General features: G+C 41.5%; 1 protein-coding gene across 4 annotated transcripts in view; it reads right to left on the bottom strand.

Annotated features, from left to right (window-relative positions):
• Positions 1 to 26220, bottom strand: part of LOC122560121 (collagen alpha-1(XIV) chain-like) — a 188439-nt gene that overhangs the window by 57007 nt on the left and 105212 nt on the right. For all 4 annotated transcript variants that reach the window (XM_043710374.2, XM_043710377.2, XM_043710375.2 and 1 more), the window contains exons 24-27: positions 22262 to 22408; positions 15234 to 15290; positions 2020 to 2159; positions 1594 to 1717 (exon numbers count right to left, since the gene is read on the bottom strand). In XM_043710374.2, the coding sequence (XP_043566309.2) occupies positions 1594 to 1717; positions 2020 to 2159; positions 15234 to 15290; positions 22262 to 22408 (468 nt within the window). The remainder of the gene's footprint in view (positions 1 to 1593; positions 1718 to 2019; positions 2160 to 15233; positions 15291 to 22261; positions 22409 to 26220) is intronic.

Raw genomic sequence — 26220 nt, 5'->3', positions numbered from 1 at the left:
TAGTGAATTTGGGTTAAAAAGAGACAAGTTCCCAATTACAAAATGGGAATAAAAAACATTTTCTGAAAGTAAAGCATTGGATTAGACTCTCAACTTATTAAGGGTATCTATCGGAGGTAAAAAATTCAGCTTATCTAAATCTACTAAAATTAAACACATCATAATCTACGATTCATAAAAGCATAAAATAATTCCTTTAATTGTACTTTCTGGATACAACACTAATTTTTCTGTCAGATATACTGATATATTTCAGCCAGAGTGTAGGATTGGTACCATGATTGTACTCCTGAATGAAAAAGCATCTGGCAAAAAATTAGTCAGGTTCTTTAATAGATCATGTAAGGAGTATAAAAGGACCATCAAAATTAACTCACCCAATGGAAGCAGATTCAGTAATAACATTTAGAATGTCGTTAGATACATCATTGGAAGAAACACATTTTGAGTCTACAGGAGACAGTATTAATTGGGTTGCTTCAGCACAGACTCAAAGACTCACACTCAGATATCTACAGCACAGAAGGAGCCCATTTAGCCCATCATGTCTACATGGGTCAACAAAGATATGACTACTCTGATCCCATTTTTCAAATTTTGGCCCATAGTTTTGGAGGCTATTGTAATGTAAAAGAATATCTAAATAATCTGCAATGTTGACAGTTTCTAACTCATTCCCCTTTCAGATGGTGAGTTTCAAACTCCCAACACCCTCTGGATGAAAAATAAATTCTTCTCAACTCTCTTCTGACCTCTGACCTTAAATCTATATTCCTGAGTTATTGACCCCTCTCCAAATGGATAAAGTGCCTTCCTATCTACCTATGCCTTTCAAACTTTGTTCATGTCTGTCAGGTCCATTCTCTGCGTTCTCTGCTCCAAGTTACCTCAGCATATCCAATTTTCTTCCTAACTCACACCCTCCAGCCCAGGCAACACAATGGAAAATCTCATCTGCACCCTCTCTCGTGCAATCATATCCTTCCTATAAAGTGGTGACCTGAACTGCACACAGTACTTCAGTTAAGGTCTAACGAGCATTTTATACAGTTTCAGTATAAACTTCTTGCTCTTGTACTCCATGCTTTGGCTACTAAAACAAGTATACCTTATGCCTCCTTAACCACCTTACCCATCTGCCCTGCTATCTTCAGTCATTTGTGGATATGCACCCTCTGATCTTCAGCACTTTCCAAGGTCATACGAAGTATGGTGTAATCTCTTACCTATTAACCCACCCGAAATGTATTACATCATACTTTTCTCTGTGAATTCCATGACACGGACAGAATGGACTTAATGGCCTTCTTTACAATATCATTCTAATGACACTGGATGATAAAATAAAATTTCTATATTTCCTCATTCCAAAAAAAAAATTTTCAAACACAATGTTATAATTAACTATTTAATTTTTATAAGTACATAAAACAGTAACTCAGACAATTTTAAGTCATGGATCTATTGTGCTGAAATTGTGTTGCTGGAAAAGCGCAGCAGGTCAGGCAGCATCCAGGCAACAGGAGAATCGACGTTTCGGGCATAAGCCCTTCTTCAGGAATCATTATTGTGACCTATCTACAGTGTTTTTACCTGCATTAGAATCAGTTCCTCTGTAAGGTATGTCGTAGATTGCTCCCAGTAACTTCTCTTTACTGCCAAAGGAGCCATACTGAATTTCATTCCTCATGCGATCATTAAACTGATTCACCGACACCTGTAAAAACCATCAGTGCACTGGAAAAAAAATTCTATGTTTCTTGTGTTTGATATAGAAATAAAAAACGTGCAATGTTGATAAACAGTTATACATGCTATTTAATTATTTTTGTTCTTAATGGGCATAAGCTAACAATTTCCTGTTCTCCTGCTATTAATAATTTTAGTGTAAGAGCTTTATACAGAAAATGTGACTGCAATTTCAATGAAGCTTGTGAACAAACTTAGAACAGAAAACATAATATACAAAAGAAATGCCAATGAAATCAGAACATTTTGGAGTCCGATAGCAAACATTACCTGTATTCCGTCTGGGCCAATTTTGTCAAAAACACTAATGCTATCGTACAAAAATGCAATGATCTTCTTGAAATTCATTCCTCCTACAGACCTGGATCCATCGATTATAAAGTTTAAATCAGCTGTAATATCACGGCAAGCTATTGAAGAAAGGAAGAATTATGGTATGCTACCATGCATAATTAAACAAAGTCACAAAACACTTACAAAATCAAAAGTTTGAAGGTTTATTCTGTTGACCTAGAGCCAGCAGGTTAATATAGAAAAAGATTGCTGACTTGGATTAGACTGAAGATTCGAAAGATATCTTCATCCATTTTGTGGCCAATTAAAACCAAACATTGATTATAATGAGTTTTCAAAGACACGTTTAAAATTTTGCTAGAAATACTAGACAAAGGAACCTTTGTAATTATTGGCATGATGTCACTGTAGAGGTAACAGCAAACACAAAACTCAATTACTGCCTTCAAATCGTTGTCAATTTTGCTTATTTAACGTGAGTAGGTTTAGATTTTCGACTGTAAAAATGAATGACCTGATGATAATCCTGCCTATTTGACAGATAGGGGAGGGATGATGATTAAAATTGTATAAACCATAAATTTAAAGGTCCAAGGATATCATTCTCTTCCTGACAAGATTTGACTGCTAATCAGGACATGGGCTCAGCGCTGGAACTCTAAGTGAAATCTGGCAATAGACAAGATCATTGCCTGCAAAAACACAAGCACATCTGATATTTAATTTACAAAGCATTTTTTAAAAAAGGTTGCTTGCCTGAATGTGAGCCAGGAGGAACAGACGTGCACGGCTGTACACTGTACCCTTCCCTTCACGCCCCCCCCCCCCCCCCCCCCCCAGTTCGCCCCATCCTCTGATCACTCCAGATTCTCCATGTACCTCCCTCAACACCTACATGAAGGGCTGTTGCTGGTGACACCAATGGTCCAAAATTTAAATTCATGCTTTGTTGGCATACTGCCTTATCTTAAATATCGCAGAGAGAAGAAAATCAGAAAGAAAATTACAATATTTTGAAACGAAAGTAGCTGTCATGCTGGACCTCTATTTTAAAATACACAAGGCAGACCAGTATATCTGACATTCAATTTTACTGATTTTTCTTTCTCGGACCTAAGGCTTAGGGCCTAATGCCTGAGGCCTATTCAATTAAACCCAGAATTTATAGGGAGAAACCAATTTCCCCTCTGCAGTTTCTGTCTAATCTCTCCCATCCTTTCATAACCTTCAAATTCTTCACAAAATCACCTTGGAATGTCCTCATTACTTAAAAAAAACAACCTCAGTGTTTCAAATTCAGTTTCTGCATTAACAAGCTTACTTTGCAGCCATAAATTTCCAGCAAGCAAGCCATCCCTTTTCATATTACTGAACAATAATAATAGGAAAGACAAGTAACAGTCTGCCATCATTTTTACATGAAAAATTACTTTGGAGAGATTTTACCATGCTGACTTCATATAAACAATTATATCCTGTTTAAAACAACTTTTCCCAAAATACATGATTTACACATTGGCCTGCTGCCCATCTGATTTCATTCCCCTCCTTCCCACTGCTCGAACAAACATGCACAATACAACGGGAAGTTAAACCTGTTGACTGTAAACTTACAGAAGAAAAAGAATCAGAAACAGTGGAGCCCAGAGACAGGGAGGTAAATTGACTGTTTACAATAAGAGAGGGGAAGACGTAAAAAGAAAAGACACAAATGTAGAATGAGAAAAGGGAATAAAAATGAGAGGGGAAAAAACAGCAATTCTTCTGTCACAAATTTAACAGAAACCTCCCCATGCATTTGCAAGTCTGGTCCCATAAAGTTCCCACCACCCTTCCACTGTGCCTTAGTTGTCTGCAATTTTATATTCATTTCATTCATTTTAATGCTTTTAAAAAAGCATTGGAAATTCTACATACAGAATTGGTGGGGTGGGGGAGGGGGCGGGGGGTGAGCATTTGCGAGATTAGAACAGCACTAAAGGGGAGGTGTCTGAGAGTTCAACACACCAACACGGTGACATAACTCCACAGAGGCTGGTATCCCATCACCAAGTCACCTCATATTTACACATGGAAAGTCCTTGACACTGTTCCAGCTCCTTCTGGCCCAAAATCAACAGAACCTGTGGCACGCCTGCTGATATCTGTCAGTCAGAGCTCCCTGATAGGGACTGTTAACCTGGCCCAACCAGGAAACTCCAAGATCCACCTGACTGATCTCATTACAATCACTACAGAGAGGACAGGGCCAAGAGCTTGAAGGTTGTGTGAGAGGGAAAATGGAATGAGACCTGGAGCTGGGGCTGGGACTGTGAATCAACCACATTCAGAAAAAAATAAACAGCGACATTACAAAGAAAGATGAAAGTTATTGTTGCCTCAAGGTACAACCTGGAGGTGTAACGCTGTACAAAGAGGTGTGATTTTTGAAACATCCAAGAGTGAAACAGGGGAAATATGATTTTGTTCAGTGGAACTAGGGGCCAGTGCTATACTTTACCTTGCAAAGTATGGACAGGTAAATATTTCACCATACAGTCTTTAACATTTGAATTAAGTAGTGTTTAAAGTACAAAATGTTATCTAAAGTCCTGGTTAAAAATGCAATATTCTTGAAATTAGAGAAAGTAATTATAAGGAGAGTAATTTAACAGTTAATCACGTCAGAGTAGCACAGCCACATGGAATGTTTCAGTTGTGTCATATGGGTGGTCAGTGATATTTCCAACGTCCAGGGTGACCACATGTGCAGGAAGTGTCTCCAGCTGTAACTAATCAAATTCTATATTTTGGATCTAGAGCAGTGGCTGGAGTCACTGTGAAGCATCCACAGGCTGAGATCTTTGTGTTTACGGATATAGAAAGGAGATCACACTGCAGGGATGTAGTTCACAAGCAGAAAGGGAGTGAGAGACCATTAAGGAGTGGAAAAGCACCAGACATGTAATTCAGGGTACCCAACACCCTCTCCAATAGATTTTCCATTTTGAATACTGCTGGGAACAATAGCTTCTCATGTGAGTGCAATGAGACCCAAGTCCATGGCACCGTGAGTGGCTCAGATGCACAGGGGAGGTGCAGACAGAATCAATAGTGATAGAGGTTCTATTGTAAGGGCAATAGACATTTGTTTCTGTGGCCATAGATGCAACATTAGCATGATACGTTGCCTCTCTGGTGCCGCAGTAAGGACATCACTGAGTGACTGCAGGATATTCTGAAGCGGGAGGATAATTAGCTAGAATTTGTTGTTCATGACAATACCAATGATTAAAAAAAATGAGAAATTATGTCCTGCAAATAAAATAGACAGGGCTAAGAAATAAATTTAAAAGCAAGAATCTCAGGACTACTCCCAGTGCCACGTGCTGGCGAGAACAGGAATAGGACTGATATTGTTTGTCCAGTATATATGTAGATTAAAGTCACCCATAATTACTGTAGAACCCCTGTTAACTGCAATTCCATTTTCCTGTTAAATACCATTATTGGTTGGAGGCAAGTAGAGAACTCAAAATGTTTTTTGTCTCTTGATGCTTCTTAGCTCCACACTGCTTATGCATTTTCTGAACTGATAATCTTTCTCATTATTACATAAATTGTCCTTTACTAAAAATGACTGGTTAAAACAATGATGCTGATGCTGGAAACCAGATTCTGGATTAGTGGTGCTGGAAGAGCACAGCAATTCAGGCAGCATCCAAGGACAACTGACTGGATGAACATGTGGTAGGTGGATGGTGTAGGAGGAAGGGCTTTAGATACCTGAGACTTTGGGGCTACTTCCAGGGAAGACATCTGGGTGGGATGCACCTCGACAGGACCTGAACTAACACCTTTACTGGGCATTTGCTTGTACTATATGGGAAAGTTGAAACTAGAGTGGCTGGGGGATGGGAACCTAACTCGGGAGACAGAAGGAGGCGTAGGAAAGACAGTAAAAGAAAGATAGAAAAGTAGATAGCAAAAGCTGAAGGCAATGGAAACAAGGGCTGGCAAAAAATAGGCCATAATACAAAACATACATAAATGTTAAAGGAGACAAATCTAAAGGTTACATACCTGACCGCATGGAACATTCAAACAAACATAGATAAATTAACAATGCAAAAACCTGAAAGCTCTTACAATATAACTACAATTATGAAGACAGACTGCAAGGTGATCAAGGCTGTGTGAGTATCCAAGTGAGTATTCAATTCTTTAGAAGAACAGGGATAAAGGAAAATTGAGGTGCCATTTTTAGTAAAGGACAATCTATGTAATAATGAGAAAGGATATCAGTTCAGAAAATGCAGAAGCAGTGTGGAGCTAAGAAGCATCAAGAGACAAAAAACATTTTGAGTTCTCTACTTGCCTCCAACCAATAATGGTATTTAACAGGAAAATGGAATTGCGGTCAACAGGGGTTCTACAGTAATTATGGGTGACTTTAATCTACATATATACTGGACAAACAATATTAGCAATAATTCTGTGGTTGATAAATTCCTGTTGTATGTAAAGATTATTTTCAAGATCAATGCACTGAGGAACGAACTAGGGAACAAGCTAGCATAGATTTGGAATTGAGCATTAGAATGGTGAGTTAGTCATTGTGTCGTACAGGGTCCTTTTAGGAAGTGTGACCTTTTACATGGTGTAATTCTTCACTGCGATGGGAAGTGAAGTAGTCTAGTCTAAAACTAAGGTCCTAAAGTGAAACAATGACTACGTGAGGGGTGTGTTGGCAACCAAATCAAAAGGCAAAACTGTGCTGGGGTACCAGAGTTGAACAGAGTACTCCAGCATCTGCAGTCCTCACTTTCTCCTAGTTGATCTTAACCTACTGCGAATCCTCTGCCCTGAAGCTAATCCCAGCGTCCCTCCCCCAAATTCCTTCCCCCCTACCCTTTATCTCAGCCTGCTTGGCACACCAGCCTCATTCCTGAAGAAGGGCTTATGCCCGAAACGTCGATTCCCCTGCTCCTCGGATGCTGCCTGGCCTGCTGTGCTTTTCCAGCACGACATTTTTCAACAGATGATAAATACTATCTTTTGAAGGTGGTCATTGCTTGGCACTTATGTGACACGAATGTCACTTGCCACCTATCATCTCAAGCCTGAACATTGTCCAGGACTTGCTGCATTTGGGCATTCACTGTTTCAATATCTGAGGTTTTAGTCACAGTATTGAGTACAGGAGTTGGGAGGTCATGTTGCAGCTGTACAGGACATTGGTTAGGCCACTGTTGGAATACTGCATGCAATTCTGGTCTCCTTCCTATCGGAAAAATGTTGGTAAACTTGAAAGGGTTCAGAAAAGACTTACAAGGATGTTGCCAGGGTTGGAGGATTTGAGCTACAGGGAGAGGTTGAACAGGCTAGGGCTGTATTCCGTGGAGCATCGGAGGTTGAGGGGTGGCCTTATAGAGGTTTACAAAATCATGAGTAGCGTAGATAGGGTAAATACACAAAGTCTTTTCCCTGGGATGGGGGGAGTCCAGAACTAGAGGGCATAGGTTTAGAGTGAGGGAGTATAGATATAAAAGAGACCTAAGGGGCAAATTATTCACAGAGAAGGTGGTACATGTATGGAATGAGCTGCCAGAGGATATGGTGGAGGCTGGTACAATTGCAACATTTAAAAAGCATCAGGATGGGTATATGAATAGGAAGGGTTTGGAGGGATATGGGCCAGGTGCTGGCAGATGGGACTAGATTGGGTTGGGATATCTGGTCAGCATGGACAAGTTTCCATACTGTACATCTCTATGACTCTATGAGAGAGAAAAAAATCCTACAGATGTTGGAATCCAAGATAGACAAGCAGGAGGCTGGAAGAACACAACAAACCAGTCTGCATCAGAAGGTGGAGACGTCAGGTGGAGAAGTCAATGTTTTGGGTGTAACCCTTCTTCAGGACTGGGGGTGGGTGTAAACATCTGAGGAGTCCTGAATGGTCCTGAACATTGGGCAATCAACAGCAAACATTCCCAATCTGACCTTATGATGAAGGAGCTGAGGATGGTTGGATTGGGGAAACTACCTTGACAAACTCCCACAGAGATGTCCTGGAGCTGACCAACCACCAAACCCACCTTCCTTTGTGCCAGGTGTATTTTCCCCAGAGAGTTTTCCCCCTGATTTCCACTAACTCCAGTTTTGCTAGAGCTCCTTGATGCTATAGTCCAACAAATTTAGCCTGTCCCTCTCATTTCTCCTCTGGAATCTGGCTCTTTTGTCCATGTTTGAACCAAGGCTATAATGAAGTCAGGAGCTGAGTGGAACCCAAACTGGGCGTCACTGAGCAGGTTATTGCTGAGCAGGTGCTGCTTGACAGCACTGTTGATGACAGCCTCTATCACTTTACTGATGATCAAGAGCAGACTGATGGTGCATAACTGGCTGAGATGGATTTGTCCTGCTTTTTGCATACAGGACATACCTGAGCAATTTTCAATATTGTCAGGTAGATGCCCAGTATTGTAACTGGACTGGAAGATCTTTGATAGGGGAGCAGCAAGTTCTGGAGCACAAGTTTTCAGTGCTAGTGGGTAACATTGGCAGGGCCCATAACGTTTGCAATATCCAATTCCTGAAACCATTTCTTGATCTTATGTGGAGTGAGTGAAATTGGCTGAAAAATGATATCTATGATACAGGGGAGCTCTAGAGGAGGCCAAGATGAATTATCCACTTCTGGCTGAAGTTTGTTGTGCATATACCAGCCTTATGTTTCGCACTGATTTACAGAGCTCCACTATTAATGATGGAATGGCAAGCTTGTCTTATGAAGACAGATGGGATCCATAAGGCATGTATTTACTTTAGTTGAGAAGAGGTGATCTCATTGAAACATAAAATTCTGACAGGGCAGGCAGACTGGATGCAGGGAAAATGATTCCCCTATGAGGCTGGTGATATTGTGGAGGCATCTAGAACAAGGAGTCACATTTTCAGGATGCTAAGTAGGCTATTTAGGACTCAACCGAGGAGAAACCTTTTCGCTCAGAGGATGGTGAACCTTTGCAGTTCTCTACTACAAAAGGTTACAGAAGCCAACTCTCAGAATATATTTAATAAAGAAATAAATTGCAAGATACAAAGTGTCAAGGGGTATGAGGAGAGCACAAGAGTATGATTTAAGACAGAGGATAAGCAATTACCATAGTGAATGGTGGAGCAGACTCAATGGATGATCATTGGAATGGAATATAAATTTTAAGTGTGCATTCTTCAATTGTGAAAGCTATTAACTGCTTCAGATATATATTTATTAACAAACAACCGAGCTTTAATTTTGAGGAGTCAGTCAGTTTGAAAGTCAGTACCAAGTCAAATAAAGTCAATTAGACCTCAACACAGTCTAATTCTGGTAATAGTGTTGAGAACATTTAACATTATCAGATACACTGCATGTGTTTGTGCAGATTTCAGCACTGCTGCAGCAATAAGGATAATCCAAGGAGAATTAATGGCTTTGATACAAATGAGATGGAAATCCTTGAGAAGCTAAAACAGCTCAAAACAAATAACAGTAGGGGGATGGATCATATTAATCTCGAAGTATTAAGGCTGATAATGATTCTTGAATCATTGAAGGTCATTATGAGAGATTTGGACTCAAATGAAGACACTAATGTTCTTGGAATAGGCTGATTCACTGCCTAATTTCAAAGGGGCAGTAAAATAATGGATGCAACTGTATAAGTAAATGTGAGGATTACCTTTGCAATAACAGCTTTTAACATACATTCAAACAAGTACATCCTGACATATTTGAACCTGTGACATGCCAAATGCCAGTGGGGGTGGGGAGGCCCAACTTTTGTCATCCCTCAGATTTCAAAGGCCTTTCATATAGTAAAGGTGACAACTTCAAAGCTGTGGGAACTCAGGGTAAGTGTTTGGATTTGATAACATCCCATCTAACATGGGACTAATGGCCAGGAGTTCTTCCTCACAAGAAAATTGTTACTGACTAACATGAAAAAAATCCCAAGTTTTGTTGAGGACACAAATGGACAACAACTGGGGCATCAAAAGGTCTTCCTGGATCGAGGATAAAATAGGCTGAATGGCATTCCTCACTGATATATTTTCCAAAGTTTATCTAATAGCAATGGCAGATTCGTGGCCCTGGTGAATTTGCCAATTTGGACATTTAAGTGCTGCACATCAAGTAGGGAAAGAGTTCCCATAAAGTACCGACAGCTGTCAGTGTGAGCTGTTGGTTCCAATGATCTGTAACCCAGGAGATTAAGTACCATTAACATTAGGAAAGCCGACAGGCATTTCAAAGATATTGCTTCTTAATTTTCTCGGTGATTTGTTTCTGTTGATTGATCAGAACTAAATTTGCTGAATCACTGGCAACAGATAACAATTTTTTGAGCAAAACGAATCATAATAAGCTCTGGCTCAGTCAAATCATGGTCTCCAAAGAGCAACGTCACCACCTAGTGGTTCAAATGGCTAAAAAAGCACTTTTGAACACAACTTGAATGGTACAGCTGCAGGTTTGAGATTTTCAACGAGACGTTCTTATGACAGCAGCTGATGTGCAAAAATATAGATTGATATCTAAGTGGTGGGTTGAACATCTGTCCCACTTTTTCAAAATCACATTTATTTCACTGCTAATTTTGCAGACTATCGAAAACGTTGAAAACAATTTGATCATAATAAACGGATGATATTTCTTCTTATTTAAAGGCAGAATGACCCGCATCAACACAAACTGTTAATTCTATCAGCTGCAGGTTTGACTGTAAATTATTTTAGTTTCTAAATGAAGGACTATAGTCGAACATGCCATGGGAAGGCAATTAACAGTGTTTCCAGTTAGCGAGTTTTGAGAAGATTTGTAGCTCAGGTTGAGATTCTGGATGTAGGTTTGCTCGCTGAGCTGGAAGGTTTGTTTTCAGACGTTTCATCACCATACTAGGTAACATAGAACATAGAAGAATACAGCGCAGTACAGGCCCTTTGGCCCTCGATGTTGCGCCGATCCAAGCCCACCTAACCTATACTAACCCACTATCCTCCATATACCTATCCAAAGCCCGCTTAAATGCCCATAAAGAGGGAGAGTCCACCACTGCTGCTGGCAGGGCATTCCATGAACTTACGACTCGCTGAGTGAAGAACCTACCCCTAACTTCAGTCCTATATCTACCCCCCATTAATTTAAAGCTATGCCCCCTTGTAATACCCGACTCCATACGCGGGAAAAGGTTCACACTGTCAACCCTATCTAACCCCCTAATCATCTTGTACACCTCAATCAAGTCACCCCTAAACCTTCTTTTCTCTAATGAAAACAGCCCCAAGTGCCTCAGTCTATCCTCATACGATCTTCCTTCCATACCAGGCAACATCCTGGTAAACCTCCTCTGCACCCGTTCCAGTGCCTCCACATCCTTCCTATAGTATGGCGACCAAAACTGCACACAATATTCCAGATGCGGCCGCACCAGAGTTTTATACAACTGCATCATGACCTCAGGACTCCGGAACTCAATTCCTCTACCAATAAAAGCCAGTACGCCATATGCCTTCCTCACCGCACTATTTACCTGGGTGGCAACTTTCAGAGATCTGTGTACATGGACACCAAGATCCCTCTGCTCATCCACACTACCAAGTATCCGACCATTAGCCCAGTACCCCATCTTTTTGTTATTCTTCCCAAAGTGAATCACCTCACATTTAGCGACATTGAATTCCATTTGCCACCTTTCTGCCCAGCTCTGCAGCTTCTCTATATCCTGCTGTAACCTGCCACATCCTTCCTCACTGTCAACAACTCCTCCGACTTTCGTATCATCCGCAAACTTGCTCACCCAACCTTCTAACCCCTCTTCCAGGTCATTTATAAAAATGACAAACAGCAATGGTCCCAAAACAGATCCTTGCGGAACACCGCTAGTGACGGCACTCCATGAAGAAACTTTGCCATCAACTACTACCCTCTGTCTTCTTCCATCCAGCCAATTCCTAATCCAAACCTCCAACTCACCCTCAATGCCATATCTCCGTATTTTCTGCAGTAGCCTACCATGGGGAACCTTATCAAACGCCTTACTAAAATCCATATATACCACATCTACCGCTTTCCCCTCATCAACCTCCTTCGTCACCTTTTCAAAGAATTCAATAAGGTTTGTGAGGCACGACCTGCCCTTCACAAAACCATGCTGACTATCCTTGATCACATTATTCCTATCCAGATGTGCATAAATCCTATCCCTTACAATTCTCTCTAAGACTTTGCCCACAACAGAAGTGAGACTCACCGGCCTATAGTTACTAGGGTTATCCCTACTCCCCTTTTTGAACAAGGGAACCACATTTGCTATCCTCCAGTCTTCTGGCACTACTCCTGTAGACAAAGAGGACATAAAAATCAAGGCCAATGGCTCTGCAATCTCCTCCCTTGCTTCCCAGAGAATCCTAGGATAAATGCCATCAGGCCCAGGGGACTTATCTATTTTCACCTTTTCCAGGATTTCCAACACCTCTTCTCTACATACCTCAAAGCCATCCATTCTACTTATTTGTGACTCAGTATTCACATCGACGACAATGCCCTGTTCCTGAGTAAATACTGAAGAAAAGTATTCATTCAGTGTCTCCCAATCTCTTCCGCCTCCACACGCAACTTCCCACTACTATCCTTGACTGGACCTATTCCTACCCTAGTCATTCTTTTATTCCTAACATACCTATAGAAAGCCTTAGGGTTTTCTCTAATCCTACCGACTAAGGACCTTTCATGTCCTCTCCTTGCTGCTCTTAGCTCTCTCTTCAGGTCCTTCCTGGCTACCCTATAACTCTCAATCGCCCCAATTGAACCTTCACGTCTCATCTTGAGATAGGCCGCCCTCTTCCATTTAACAAGGGATTCCAACTCCTTATTAAACCACAGCTCCCTCGCACGACCCTTTCCTCCCTGCCTGACAGGTATATAATTATCAAGGACACTCAATAGTTGCTCCTTGAACAAGCTCCACATATCATTTACACTCTTGCCTTGGAGTCTACTTTTCCAAGCCACACATCCTAAGTCATGCCTCACCGCATCATAATTTCCCTGACCCCAGCTATAACTCTTGCCCTGTAGTACACACTTATCCCTCTCCATCACGAGAGTAAAAATCACCGAATTATGGTCACTATCCCCAAAGTGCTCACCTACCTCTAATTCTAACACCTGGCCTGGTTCGTTACCCAGAACCAAATCCAGTATGGCCTCACCTCTTGTTGGCCTGTCTACATATTGTGTCAGGAAACTCTCCTGCACACATTGAACAAACACTGACCCATCTAACGAACTTGAGCTATAGCTTTCCCAATCAATATCAGGAAAGTTAAAGTCCCCCATAACCACCACCCTATTACTGTCACTCATCTCCTGAATCACCTTCCCTATCCTTTCTTCTACGTTTCTAGGACTATTGGGAGGCCTGTAAAAGACTCCTAACAGGGTGACCTCACCTTTCCTATTCCGAACCTCAGCCCAAACTACCTCAGATGGCAAGTCCTCATCCATCGTCCTTTCCACCACTGTAATACGATCTTTGACAAGCAATGCCACACCTCCCCCTCTTTTACCCCCACCTCTGACCCTACTAAAACATTTAAATCCTGGAACCTGCAACAGCCAATCCTGTCCCTGTTCTAGCCATGTCTCCGTAATAGCCACAACATCGAAGTCCCAGGTACCAACCCACGCTGCAAGTTCACCTACCTTATTTCGTATACTTCTTGCATTGAAGTATACACACTTCAAGCCACTTTCCTGTTTACAGACACCCTCCTTGGAAATTGATGCCATGTTCCTAACCTCCCTACACTCCAGGCCCTGCACCCTGAAGCTACAATCTGGGTTCCCATGCCCCTGCAGAGTTAGTTTAAACCCCCCCCAAGAGCACTAGCAAACCTCCCCCCATTTTCAGTGAGCCTCCGAATGAAGCACTAATGGTATAGGCTGCTTTCTATTTATATGTTTGAGTTTCCTAGGATTGGTGATGTCATTTCCTGTGGTGATATCATTTCCTATGGTGATATCATTTCCTGTACATTTTCTTGGGGGTAAATCCCATTTACCACCTTCTGAGAAAAAGAACCAGAAATGACATCACCACAGGAAATTACATCACCAACCCTAGGACACTCAAACATATAAACAGAAAGTGGGCTCCACCACCAGTGCTTCATTCAGAGGCTCACTGAAGATCTTACCTACTATGGTGACGAAATGTCTGAAATCGAACCTTCCATCTCAGCAAGCAAACCTATATCCAGTGTTTTCAGTTAGTTGGTTTGCGATCGCAGGTTTAGGATTTCAGATTTTGTATGGCAAACTGACAATGTGCAAGCAAGGAAAACAGCATCTGGGACCTGAGCAAATAAGACAATCAATTGTGAAGCTCCTTAACCAGGCAGATTGAAAGATTGTGAAATGAACAGTGCCAAGATTTAGAAGGAAGTATAAATTAAAGTTGCTGAATTCAATGTCACACTAAGTACAGAATAAGAACTAATGACAGCGAAGGATTGATTGAATGAAGGTGGTCACAATGCTGGAACTCCGTTCCTTAGTGTACTGTACATGCATCTTCCTCCTAGTGTGAATCACTCCTTTCTCAAGAGCAATTAGAGACAACGATAAATTCTAGCTTAGCTGGCGGTACCCATATTCCATGAACAAATGTAAAAAAAACATAAACCACAGACTCAAAATGTAAAAGCAAAATCACATTTTTAAAATCTACAACAGCAATTAGAGTCTAATACAGTAAAATTAAATGTTTTCAAAAGGAGACAGGTTGTTTCCCTTTTATTTCAATTTTTGTGACTGATTACACATTCAATTCCATATTCCAACTTGCACTTCTAAAGTCAGATTCTGAGTTACTCATTAACCATTCTCAGTCTGATTTGTTAAAGATAAAGTTGCTTGCACTATTCACACAGATCCTAGATGATTTGTAGAAGGCAGAGTTTTTTTTAGCTTTCTCGTTTTCAGAAATTGAGTGTCAGATCTCATAACTAGTTGAATGGCAAATATAAATGTAATGAATGCCCATACAGGAGAGAAAAATCTAGGCTATTAAACCTAGCTCCTGTACAAGTAAAACTACTGATAACACTTTCGTGTTCCTTTAGTGCTGAAAGACAATTTGAACCAATGATAATCCTACCTTTGAAGGCCACAGGAACAGTACTTGAAACAAATGTAGATCTTGTCGGAAGTGGCACTAGCAACAAGAAAAGAATCATGGCTTATATTAAAATAATGGCAACAAATGCATATTTTTGAAAGATCTCCTTGTGTAAAGTGTTTAGTTTACTAAACGTGAATACAGCTCTCGAAATTGACAAAATAATAATGTAATGGATTTGTAATATTACACAATTTGGGTCCTACTCCTACAACATCCAAATACAGTAATACTTCAGCAGTGTAGACTGCATAAGATTTGAGGTATTATTTCTCATTTTGATATTTGAAATGTAAACATCTACATTTAAATTATTCCCAATACTTTTCTTTTATATGTGAGAAGCTTAATGCTAACGGGTCACCATGAAATAATCGGGATGGGACCATTCGCCACAGCAGATTCACCACCGACGATTAGCCACTGCTCTTTGACCACTGAGGACGCTTAGCCACCGCCCATTAGGCACTGAAGACGATTCGCCACTGCAAGTAAGTCATATATTTTGAATATTGGTGGTATGTAAAATTGTCGTTATATTGGTTAAGGTAGTGTTTGCGTTGTTTCAGTAACAACTTATTTTCGTTACAGGAGAGTTTTTTTTTAAGCTTGTATTTTTGGAACAGGAATTTTTAGTATAGAAACAGAAATTATTAGTAAACGTGGAAATAAGAAGTTTTACCATGATGGTTTTATATGTATTTTTGATAAACTATCCAAGAGTGATTCAAGTATTAAGTTTTGGCGATGTGAACAAAGGGGCCGATGTAATGGACGGATCCACACCAAGAGTGGCACTGTGATAGCTTAGAAAGGCTGGCACTACACAGTGCTAGTGAGCAGAAGGAGTGCTAGAGGCAGCTGTTGACAGTTTGCCTTGGAGGATGGAGAATAGACACAGAAGCAAAGACCCTGAACTGGACAGAAGGTTCTACCCAGTGCAGCTGTTACATGTGCACCCACATGTTAGAGTTCATTGAGCAAGTATATAATCATTGACCAAAATGGAGGAGTCCAACCGACTCATATTTGCCATGTTGGCTCAGAGCCTTGAGCAAATTATGTCCTCTATTATTGGAGTGGCCAACCTCACTGATATCAACACGCAATAGCACTTGGACTGCCTGCAGGATCTGCACACTGACCTTTGGTAAAATGGATCTTCAGTGGCACAAATGACACAGGGTCATCTTGGAGGGGAGAGCCTACCAGTTTAGCAGTTTCTGCAGATGCTCCTAAGATGAGGACGGCCAACAAATAAAATTTAGCCATAAGCTGAGCCAAGTTGAACAAAACGTCTCCACTTCCTTTGCTGTCCTAGTGGAAGCAGTGGATTGAAGAGTCTTGTGAGACTCCTTTTGTTGATGGCAGGACAAGGAAAGAGGGATAAGTTGTTCAAGGAGATCAAGGGTTTCTCAATGGTGACAATAAGACCTCTGGGCAGATGAACATCCTTCATTATTGTGTTTACACATTCTGGGCTGTGTCTGTTAACATAAGGTATCTGACAGTGTTATACACCCCAATGGGAATATCAATGAAAGCACTCCTGAATAAGATGATCTCTGACATTTGTAACATTCTGAGATGACTTGGAACCCCACATCAGGTCTGGCTATCTTCATCGGCAGATGGGATGTTCTGTATCTTTATCATTTACCTCCTCCTCCTCCTCCAATGAGTTGTCACCTTCCAGGGCCTCACCATCCTCAAACTCCGCGTATTGCTGAAGGACCACATTATCGAGAGTTCAGCAGACCATTAACACATGTCACTTGATCAGTCCAGGTACTAGAACAGCACCTTGAGAGGTCAGTTCATTGATGTCTTGGTGAGAGGATACTTTGATTGTGTCACCTCGATGTTTATATCACAAAATCCGTACAGTGTGGAAACAGGCCATTCGGCCCAACAAATCCACACCAACCCTCCAAAGAGTATCCCACTTAGACCCATTCCCCTACCCTACTACTCTACATTTACCCCTGACGAATGCACCTAATCTACACATCCCTGAACACTATGGGCAATTTAGCATGGCCAATTCTCCTAACCTGCACATCTTTGCATTGTGGGAGGAAACCGGAAGACGCAGAGGAAACCCACGCAGACACCGGGAGAATGTGCAAACTCCACACAGTCGCCCGAGGCTGGAATTGAACCCAGTCCCTTGGGCTGTAAGGCAGCAGTGCTAACCACTGAGCCACTGTGCCGCCCTCTCTCAGGCACTCAGAGTAGTGGTCAAGTATTCATGCCTTTGTCCTCTCAGATAACCATGGACTTTGGGGGTCAGAGTGAAGAATTGTAGCAATTTGATTGCAAGGGAGTGAAGGAATCAACAGTTGCCAGCAGAATGAGTGTCACATGGAGTGTCACTTGCTGTGGGCACTGACCTAATGGAAGTTAAGGCAGATGTAGCCCTCCCAGCTGAAGGGAAATATTGACTGGTTACGGAATATCTTGATAATGACCTGGGGTAAGTTAGCAACATGGGAAAATCACACCACCCTCTGTCCTTGAAAAAATGCATCTGCTATAAATTGAATGAGGGGATACAATGGTGAACAGCTGCTTGTGAGATCCAACTAAAATATGCAACTAATCACTGGAATGATGCAGAAGTGTCAAATTTCAAGGTCAGAGGACCTTGAAAGCCACTGACACAGTGAGCAGTGCTGCGAGGTATGACATCTTTGACAAGGGCAGAGGGGTCAGTGACCCTCTATTCGGATAGTCACATTCTCCTGCTGTACTGTGTCCCATCATGTCAAGGTAAAATTTATGCTGAGGATACAGCCTTCCTTTGCCCTTCCCAGCCCTTTATGCATCTCTTCTCTCATGCAAATATTCAGTGATGTTCCCTTCCTCAAAGGAAAATACTCCCCATTGTGACCATACTTCCACTGACAGCTAATGCCTTCTGTGTGCTCAGTTTCCCCTTCCATGCAAATATGGTCTGCAGTCTTGCCCTTTGCTTATACCCCATATTCAGGCTGAGCACTGACTGGGTTCTCCTCACTATTTATGCTACGCCATAGCCACCTATTTTCCAACAAGCGAGCCCTACTTTCTCTGTGAAAGTGTGCCTCTTTTCATGCAGCCTATGTGGCCCTCTATGAAGTTCTGAACATCCCTACAATGAGCTATTTAACAATGTTAATTGACCTTCATCATGGATCAGGAAGAATCATGGGCCATACCTATTCCTGACCTTAGTGAAACTGGCCAGGACCAGGAACAATGTCAGGTACAAGTTGGTGCTTGTACCATCTAACCCCTTCAGCGGCACATGTTAAAATTCAACTCAACAGAATATTCTTTGTACTATTGACTCCAAGAAGTCTTTATAGTTTCTTTCTTCCAAATAGTAATGGCGAATATTGGCGAGTATGAAATTTTAATACTTTCACAGCCATGTGACATAACTTTTGATTCACTGTGTGCATGCTTTTCAGCTACTGCAAAAACCTAACAAACATGAATTTCAGTAAAACAATTTGTGGTACTGAATTTCATCATGATGTAGCATTCAATTTGTTTGAAAGCTTTGGGCACCATTTATTATTCCCTGATGTCAACTGGAAAACAGCAGTAAAAATTGCATTGAAGTATCAAAATGTTTTCATTCTTAATTTTATTGAACTTAAAAAAATAAACTTGCCACTCTCTTACCAAGTCAAAGGGCTGCTCTCTTTTTAAAGACTGATGGTAGTTTATAGCCTGAGGGTCACTCTGCCACAGGTGAGCAGAGAGGTCGAGAAGGAGAGTCCTTCATGGTAAACTCAGTCAAAACAGGAATGGAACCCACACTGCTGGCATCACTCTGCATTGCAAACAAGCGATCTAGCCAACTGAATAATCTCATTGAATTAAGTCATACAAGTGATGCAAGGTTTACAGAATGCTAATCCTTGGCATTCTCATATCTTCCAGTAACACATTCAATAATTAATAAAACAATACTGGTCATTCGTATGAACTGTAACTGTATTCCATGATGAATTAGCAAGCAGAATTCTTTTCCGATATCTTGCAAAACTGCAGCCTGATCTGTAGCTGCATCATGTGTTTAATGAGGTACTGCTTTAATGAATTCAGAACATAAGGGGGAAGACAGAAAATGTGCCATGTTACTGCATTGAACAAACTGCTACACCAGGGTCATGAATCTGATAACAGATTAAGGAAAATAGGATTATCAGGGCTGAGTCTAGTGTTGAATTTATCAATTCTTTAGGAACGTCTGTCTACCAAAACACAAAAATACCACTCTGTATTCATGAGGGCCATGGACAAGGTCTCTTCCTGGGGTGGGGGAGGCCAGAACTTAGGGTGAGGTGGGAAAGATTTAAAAGTGACCTAAGGGGCAATTTTTTCCACACAGAGGATGGTGTGTGTATGGAATGAGCTGTTAGAGGAAGTGGTGGAGACTGATACAATTACATTTAAAAGGCATCGGGATGGGAATATGAATAGGAAGGTTTAAAGGGATATGGGCCAAATGCTGGAAAATGGGACTGGATTAATTTAGAATATCTGGTCGGCATGGACAAGTTGGACTGAAGGGTCTGTTTCTGTGTTGTACATCTCTACCACGAGACTGCTGGACATGCACATGGACAGCAGTGAATTGAGGGGTGCGTAGGTTAGGTCATGTTATTTTAGATTAGGAATAATCTTCAGCACAACATCGTGGGCTGAAGGGCCTGTTCTGTGCTGTACTTTCTATACTCTATGTTCTATGACTCTAGTTTTCCTCCAACATAATAGGCCCTCTGTCAGAAAATGATCTGACAATTCTTCACATTTTTCAACCCCAAACTCTAATCCATCCTCTACACAACTGAGAATTGTTTGTAATTTGTTTTAATTTCTTCATATAGCCCAGCACTCAAGATATCCGTAATAACTTAGGAATTCTTGATTTGCAGGCATTATTCAGTTGTAACATGTCTGTGGGGCACACAATAAAGCTATTCTAAGAAGTAGGCTTTAATAAAAAAAACTTTATCTAACCACATTTTGTAGGGTATACAAGATTATGCACCATAGTAGAAATCAGTTGGGTTTTACATTTCAAACTATATTGAAAATTAAACAATGAGTGTATTAATCAGATGAGTGTATTCTGTTAACTTCAAAATTACTCCACAACTTCAAAGCAAAACACCTGCATATCGTGACATGATATCATGACATTAATCTCAGCGAATTATTACAGTACCCTTCATACTCAATGTTATTGTGAAAGTGATGATATGTGGCCTGTTATATCTACCAAATTTAAAGAAAATACAACATCCTGTCACAAAGATGCAATGCCTTTTAAACAGAATCTGTATTCACTCCCTACAAGATGGTAGCACTAAATGCTGCCACAGCTTCGTCATTCAGATATTAATAAACCACATTAGATAAACCTTATTATCCTGTCTATTAAATGGTGATTTCATCAGTGAAAATCATTCAAGATGTCTGTAAAACAGGAAATTAGAAGTTCATTTGAACATGCTCCTCAGGATTGATCTCCAATAAGTCAATGACCAACAAAATGGCAAATAGTCTCACCAGCCTATATGTCATATCTACCTGCTCAACATGCCAATTTATTTTATTTGGACTTACTGTTAATGATATCACTGCAATCCATTTAATGAAGTAGCACTCCTAGCTCCTAATGGTGGACGTAGAAGTCAGAACAATTTCAGCATAAAGATCAGCCTACTTTGCACATTATTTTTTCCCTAATGAGCAGCAAACATGCAGGATATGCTGTCTTTGAACATATAACCTTTAGATGAAAGGAATGACTCAAATGTATTCATTGTGATTCAGGTGTAATTTAACAGCACCAAAATGCACTTGCAATGTAATTCTACTTGTGAGAATTCACCAATAACTAAGCGATTAATGATCATACAGAACTATCTACTTAAGATTCAATTCCTGATCTATGCTCAACTGATTTCAGCCATTCAAAGATTTGAAGAGCTACAACTGGCAAGAGGACCATTGGATAGAAAGATAAAATTTACATGATTCCTGCTAGGGATTGGACACTAGATGACATAGCAGCTGCCACTTCCATATAATGTTAGGGGGCAGTTGTGACTGAGGTAACTAATCCTGTGGCTGCAATAAAGAGGACAAGGTAAATGAGGGAAAAATGAGTATAAAGTCAATGGTAAGACATAATTACAGTGGGAAGTTGTGGGAAATGTGCAGCTCAATTCCTAAACTGTACACCAGTTATGTGCCTCTCTGCAGAAAGCTAAAATTCATAAAACCAACACTGAATTGAGGTCAAGGTTTAAATGGGAATGATGGAAGTGCCAAAATATGAACAAAGAGACTGTTGCATGAAGAATTCTGTCAGGACATATTCCAGGAGATTAGTTCGAGAATTTACAAGGAAATTTCAGAGGAACCTGAAAAGAGATCGTTTATGCATGTTTGGGAAGCTCCTTTGGAAGAATTTGCCAACCTAATGTAAATGGTTAATAAAACAATAAGCCAGTTGGCATAGTGGCTCAGTAGTTAGTACTACTGCCTCATGGCGCCAGGGGCCCTGGTTCAATTCCAGCCTCAGGCGACTGTCAATGTGGAGTTTGCACATTTTCCGTGTCTTCATGGGTTTCCTCCGAGTGTTCTGGTTTCCTCTCAGTCCAAAAGAGGTGCAGGTTAGGTGAACTGGCTGTGCTAAATTGTCCATAGTGTTCAGGGATGTGTAGGTTAGGTGCATTAGTTAGGGGAATGGTCTGGATAGGATACTCCTCGGAGGGTCAGGGTAGACTTGTTGGGCCAAATGACCTGTTCTACACTGTAAGGATTCTATAATTCATATTTTAATACTATAGGCACTGTATCTTATCTACATGGGCTTTATATTGCTCAAAGTAAAATATTTTGGCAGAAACTGTGCTATTGTGAGCTGCATTAATTCTTTGTGTGTGGATCTTTTACTGATGAAACCTAAAAGCCAAAATCTATTAAACAATGGAACTTACATGTGGATTGAAGAACTGAAGCAGCAGGTCCATCCATATCTTGTAGGCGTGGGTACACAGTAATCTTGTACAGAGTATTGGGAAAGAGTAGTCTGAAACAATATGTGTCTTGGCCTGCATGCAAAGTGTTTTCCTGTGTCTTTTCATCTATAATTGAACAGAGAGATATTAAAGATAAAGATGTTGCTCGTCTAAGGGGACAACATTGATGAGTTAGTTTGTCTTGTAATTTTCAGTTTCTGATGGATATTATTTTGACAAATATCATCAGGGTCATTATAATGATAACTTCTGTGGAAATTCAACACTAGCTAAAGATGTCATTTGTCATTTCAAATTTCCACTTGCTCCCACTCTAATCTTTGCAGCCATGGCTTGCTACAGTGTTCAGGTGAAGTTCAATGTAAGCTCAAGGTGCAGCACCATCTCTTTCACCTCAGCATTCTAAAACCTTCTGACCTCAACAATGACTTGAACAACATTAACTTATTATGGTAGGCTCCTTCTGATGGCATTTTAAAATTATTTATTCATGGGATGTCAGCATAGTGAGCTGGACAAGAATTTATTACCCAGCCATTGAAAATGGTGGCAAGTTGCCTTCTTGAACTGCTACAATCCATTTGGTGTACTACATCCATAATGCTCTTAGGGAGTGAGTTCCAAGATTTTGACCAAGCCACATTAAATTGTGGCTGGTGGGAAATGGTTCACAAGTGGTCATTAAAGGCCTCAATTGGAGCAAATTCAGACCTAGGCATTGTCAGTCCGACCATAAAATTGTGGAGTGATCAGGGAGGGGTGGAGGGAAATGGAAATCTAATCTTACATTCTTACTCTCTTACCAGCCTCTTGCCAGCCTCTTACTCACTTGCAATTGCAAACCAGCCAGCAGGTAAATGTAAAATTCCACCCATAATCTCTGCCTCTACTTTCTTATTTGTTTGATGATTCAGTTTTGTCTCATTTTTGGTTCATTGTTTCATTTAAATATACAATTTATAGCCATTCACACCTGATGCAGACACTGTTTTTGTTCTTTTCTGTCCCCATTACCATTCATTTTGGTTTTTGTATTGCGAAACCTTTGTCACATAATTACCGACCGCTGCTAGGAAAAGGTCTATTATTCATCATTCTTCTGTTACACTGTAACTTGTGTGTTTTACACTTCTTGTGCACTTTATACTGTATACAATTGTGTAGTTTGTGCTGTCCATGTAGCACCCTCGGTCCTGGAGAAACGCTGTCTCATTTTTACTGTAATAACACCAGTTTCTGTATGTAATTAAGAACCTTGTTACAGGACTGTTAAAATATCTTCATTTTCATGCTTCCAGCTGTTGGATGCGGTTTTACTTGTGTTTCTGTCTGCAATCACACCTAAACTTGACTAATTGTACAGAGAGAACAGAACATGCATAACAAAGACACACATTAAATACCAAGTGACTGAATGTTACACATCTATCATACTTCCTTCTATTTGCTCCTTCATTCCCCTTTCCACTTGCTCAAAACCCCTATTTCATTTCTTTCTATGCTCAGTTCTGATGCAGGGTCCTTGACTGGAAAACACTAACCCATTTTCTCTCCATTTGTGCAGCTAAGTATTTCTAGCCTTTTGTGTTTCTAATTCTGACAAATGAGAGTGTGCTCTTCAGAGGCTAGGCGCTTTTCAAACTGAAGCATTGGGTAACAGGAGTGCAGTGTGACTGTATTATCAGAATTTCACTCCGAGCATCAGTTTTTTAGCTTGAGTATTCAGTTGCCTTGTATTTTTAGCACGCGAAAGTGAGGACTGCAGATGCTGGAGATCAGAATCGAGAGTGTGGTGCTGGAAAAGCACAGCTGGTCAGATAGCATCCGAGGATCAGAAGAATCGACAATAGACAATAGACAACAGACAATAGGTGTAGGAGTAGGCCATTCAGCCCTTCAAGCCTGCACTGCCATTCAATATGATCATGGCTGATCATTCCTAATCAGTATCCTCTTCCTGCCTTATCTCCATAACCCTTGATTCCACTATCTTTGAGAGCTCTATCCAACTCTTTCTTAAATGAATCCAGAGACTGGGCCTCCACTGCCCTCTGGGGCAGAGCATTCCACACAGCCACCACTCTCTGGGTGAAGAGGTTTCTCCTCATCTCTGTCCTAAATGGTCTACCCCGTATTTTTAAGCTGTGTCCTCTGGTTCGGCACTCATCCATCAGCGGAAACATGTTTCCTGCCTCCAGAGTGTCCAATCCTTTATTAATCTTATATCTCTCAATCATATCCCCTCTCAGTCTTCTAAACTCAAGGGTATACAAGCCCAGTCGCTCCAGTCTTTCAGTGTAAGGTAATCCCGCCATTCCAGGAATTGACTTCGTGAACCTACGCTGCACTCCCTCAATAGCCAGAATGTCTTTCCTCAAATTTGGAGACCAGAACTGCACACAGTACTCCAGGTGTGGTCTCACCAGGGCCCTGTACAGCTGCAGAAGAACCTCTTTGCTTCTATACTCAATCCCTCTTGTTATGAAGGCCAGCATGCTATTAGCCTTCTTCACTACCTGCTGTACCTGCATGCTTGCCTTCATTGACTGGTGTACAAGAACACCTAGATCTCTCTGTACTGCCCCTTTACCTAAATTGATTCCATTGAGGTAGTAATCTGTCTTCCTGTTCTTGCCACCAAAGTGGATAACCATACATTTATCCACATTAAACTGCATCTGCCATGCATCTGCCCACTCACCTAATTGGCCAGGTCACCCTGTAATCTCCTAACATCCTCATCACATTTCACCCTGCCACCCAGGGTTTCAGGCAAAAGCCCTTTGTCAGGAATGAGGCTGGGAGTCTTGGGGGTGGAGAGATAAATGGGAGGGGATGGGGCTAGAGGGAAGGTAGCTGAGAGTGCAAGAGGTGGATGGAGGTGGGGGTCAAGGTGATAGGTCGGAGGGGAGGGTGAGTGTATAGGTGGGAAGGAAGATTGACAGGTGGGACAAGTCATGAGGACTGTGCTGAGCTGAAAGGTTGGAACTGTGATAAGGTGGGGGAACGGAAATGAGGAAACTGGTGAAATCCACATTGATGCCATGGGATTGGAGGTTCCCGAGGCAGAAGATGAAGCTTTCTTGCTCCTGGCATCAGGTGGTGAGGGAAAGGCGGTGGAGGAGGCCCAGGACCTCCCACTCGGCAGAGTGGGAGGGGGAGTTGAAGTGTTCGGCCACGGGATGGTGGGGTTGATGGGTGCAGGTGTCCCGGAGATGTTCTCTGAAGCGTTCTGTGTGGGCGTCCTGTCTCCCCAATATAGAGGAGACCACATCGAGAGCAACAGACACAGTAGACGACATGTGTCGAAGTGCAGGCAAATCTGCATTGGATGTGGAAGGATCCTTTGGGGCTTTGGATGACGGTGAGGGGAGAGGTATGGGCGCAGGATCTGCACTTCTTGTGATGGCAGGAGAACGTGCCGGGAATGGAGAGTGAGTTGGTAGGTGGCATGGACCGAACAAGGGAGTCATGGAGGGAATGGCCTGTCCGGAATGCAAATAGGGATGGGGAGGGAAATATATCCTTGGTGGTGGGGTCTGTTTCTGGGTGGCACAGGATGATGCAATGTATCTGGAGGTTGGTAGGGTGAAAGGTGAGGACTGGGGGGTCCTGTCCTTGTTATGATTGGAGGGGTGGGGTTCAATGGCAAAGGTGTGGGAAGTAGAGGAGATGTGCTGGAGGGCATCACCGACCATGTGGCAGAGGAAATTGCAGAAGGAGGCTATCTGGGATAATCTAGAGTGGAACTGGTCCTCCTGGGAGCAGATGCAGCAGTGGCGGAGGTGTTGGGAATAAGGGATAGCACTTTTTACAAGAGGCAGGGTGGGAGCAGGTGTAGTCCAGGTAGCTCTGGGAGTCTGGAGCTTGTGGTACATGTCTGTATTGAGTCAGTCGCCGGAAATGGGGATGGAGAG

This window comes from Chiloscyllium plagiosum, unplaced genomic scaffold (genome assembly GCF_037043375.1).
Source record: "Chiloscyllium plagiosum isolate Xiang-an unplaced genomic scaffold, Cpla_swu_hap1 HiC_scaffold_15, whole genome shotgun sequence".
Lineage (NCBI taxonomy): Eukaryota > Metazoa > Chordata > Chondrichthyes > Orectolobiformes > Hemiscylliidae > Chiloscyllium > Chiloscyllium plagiosum.
The sequence above is the reverse complement of the archived record's forward strand: the minus strand, read 5'-3'. Positions and strand labels throughout refer to the sequence as shown.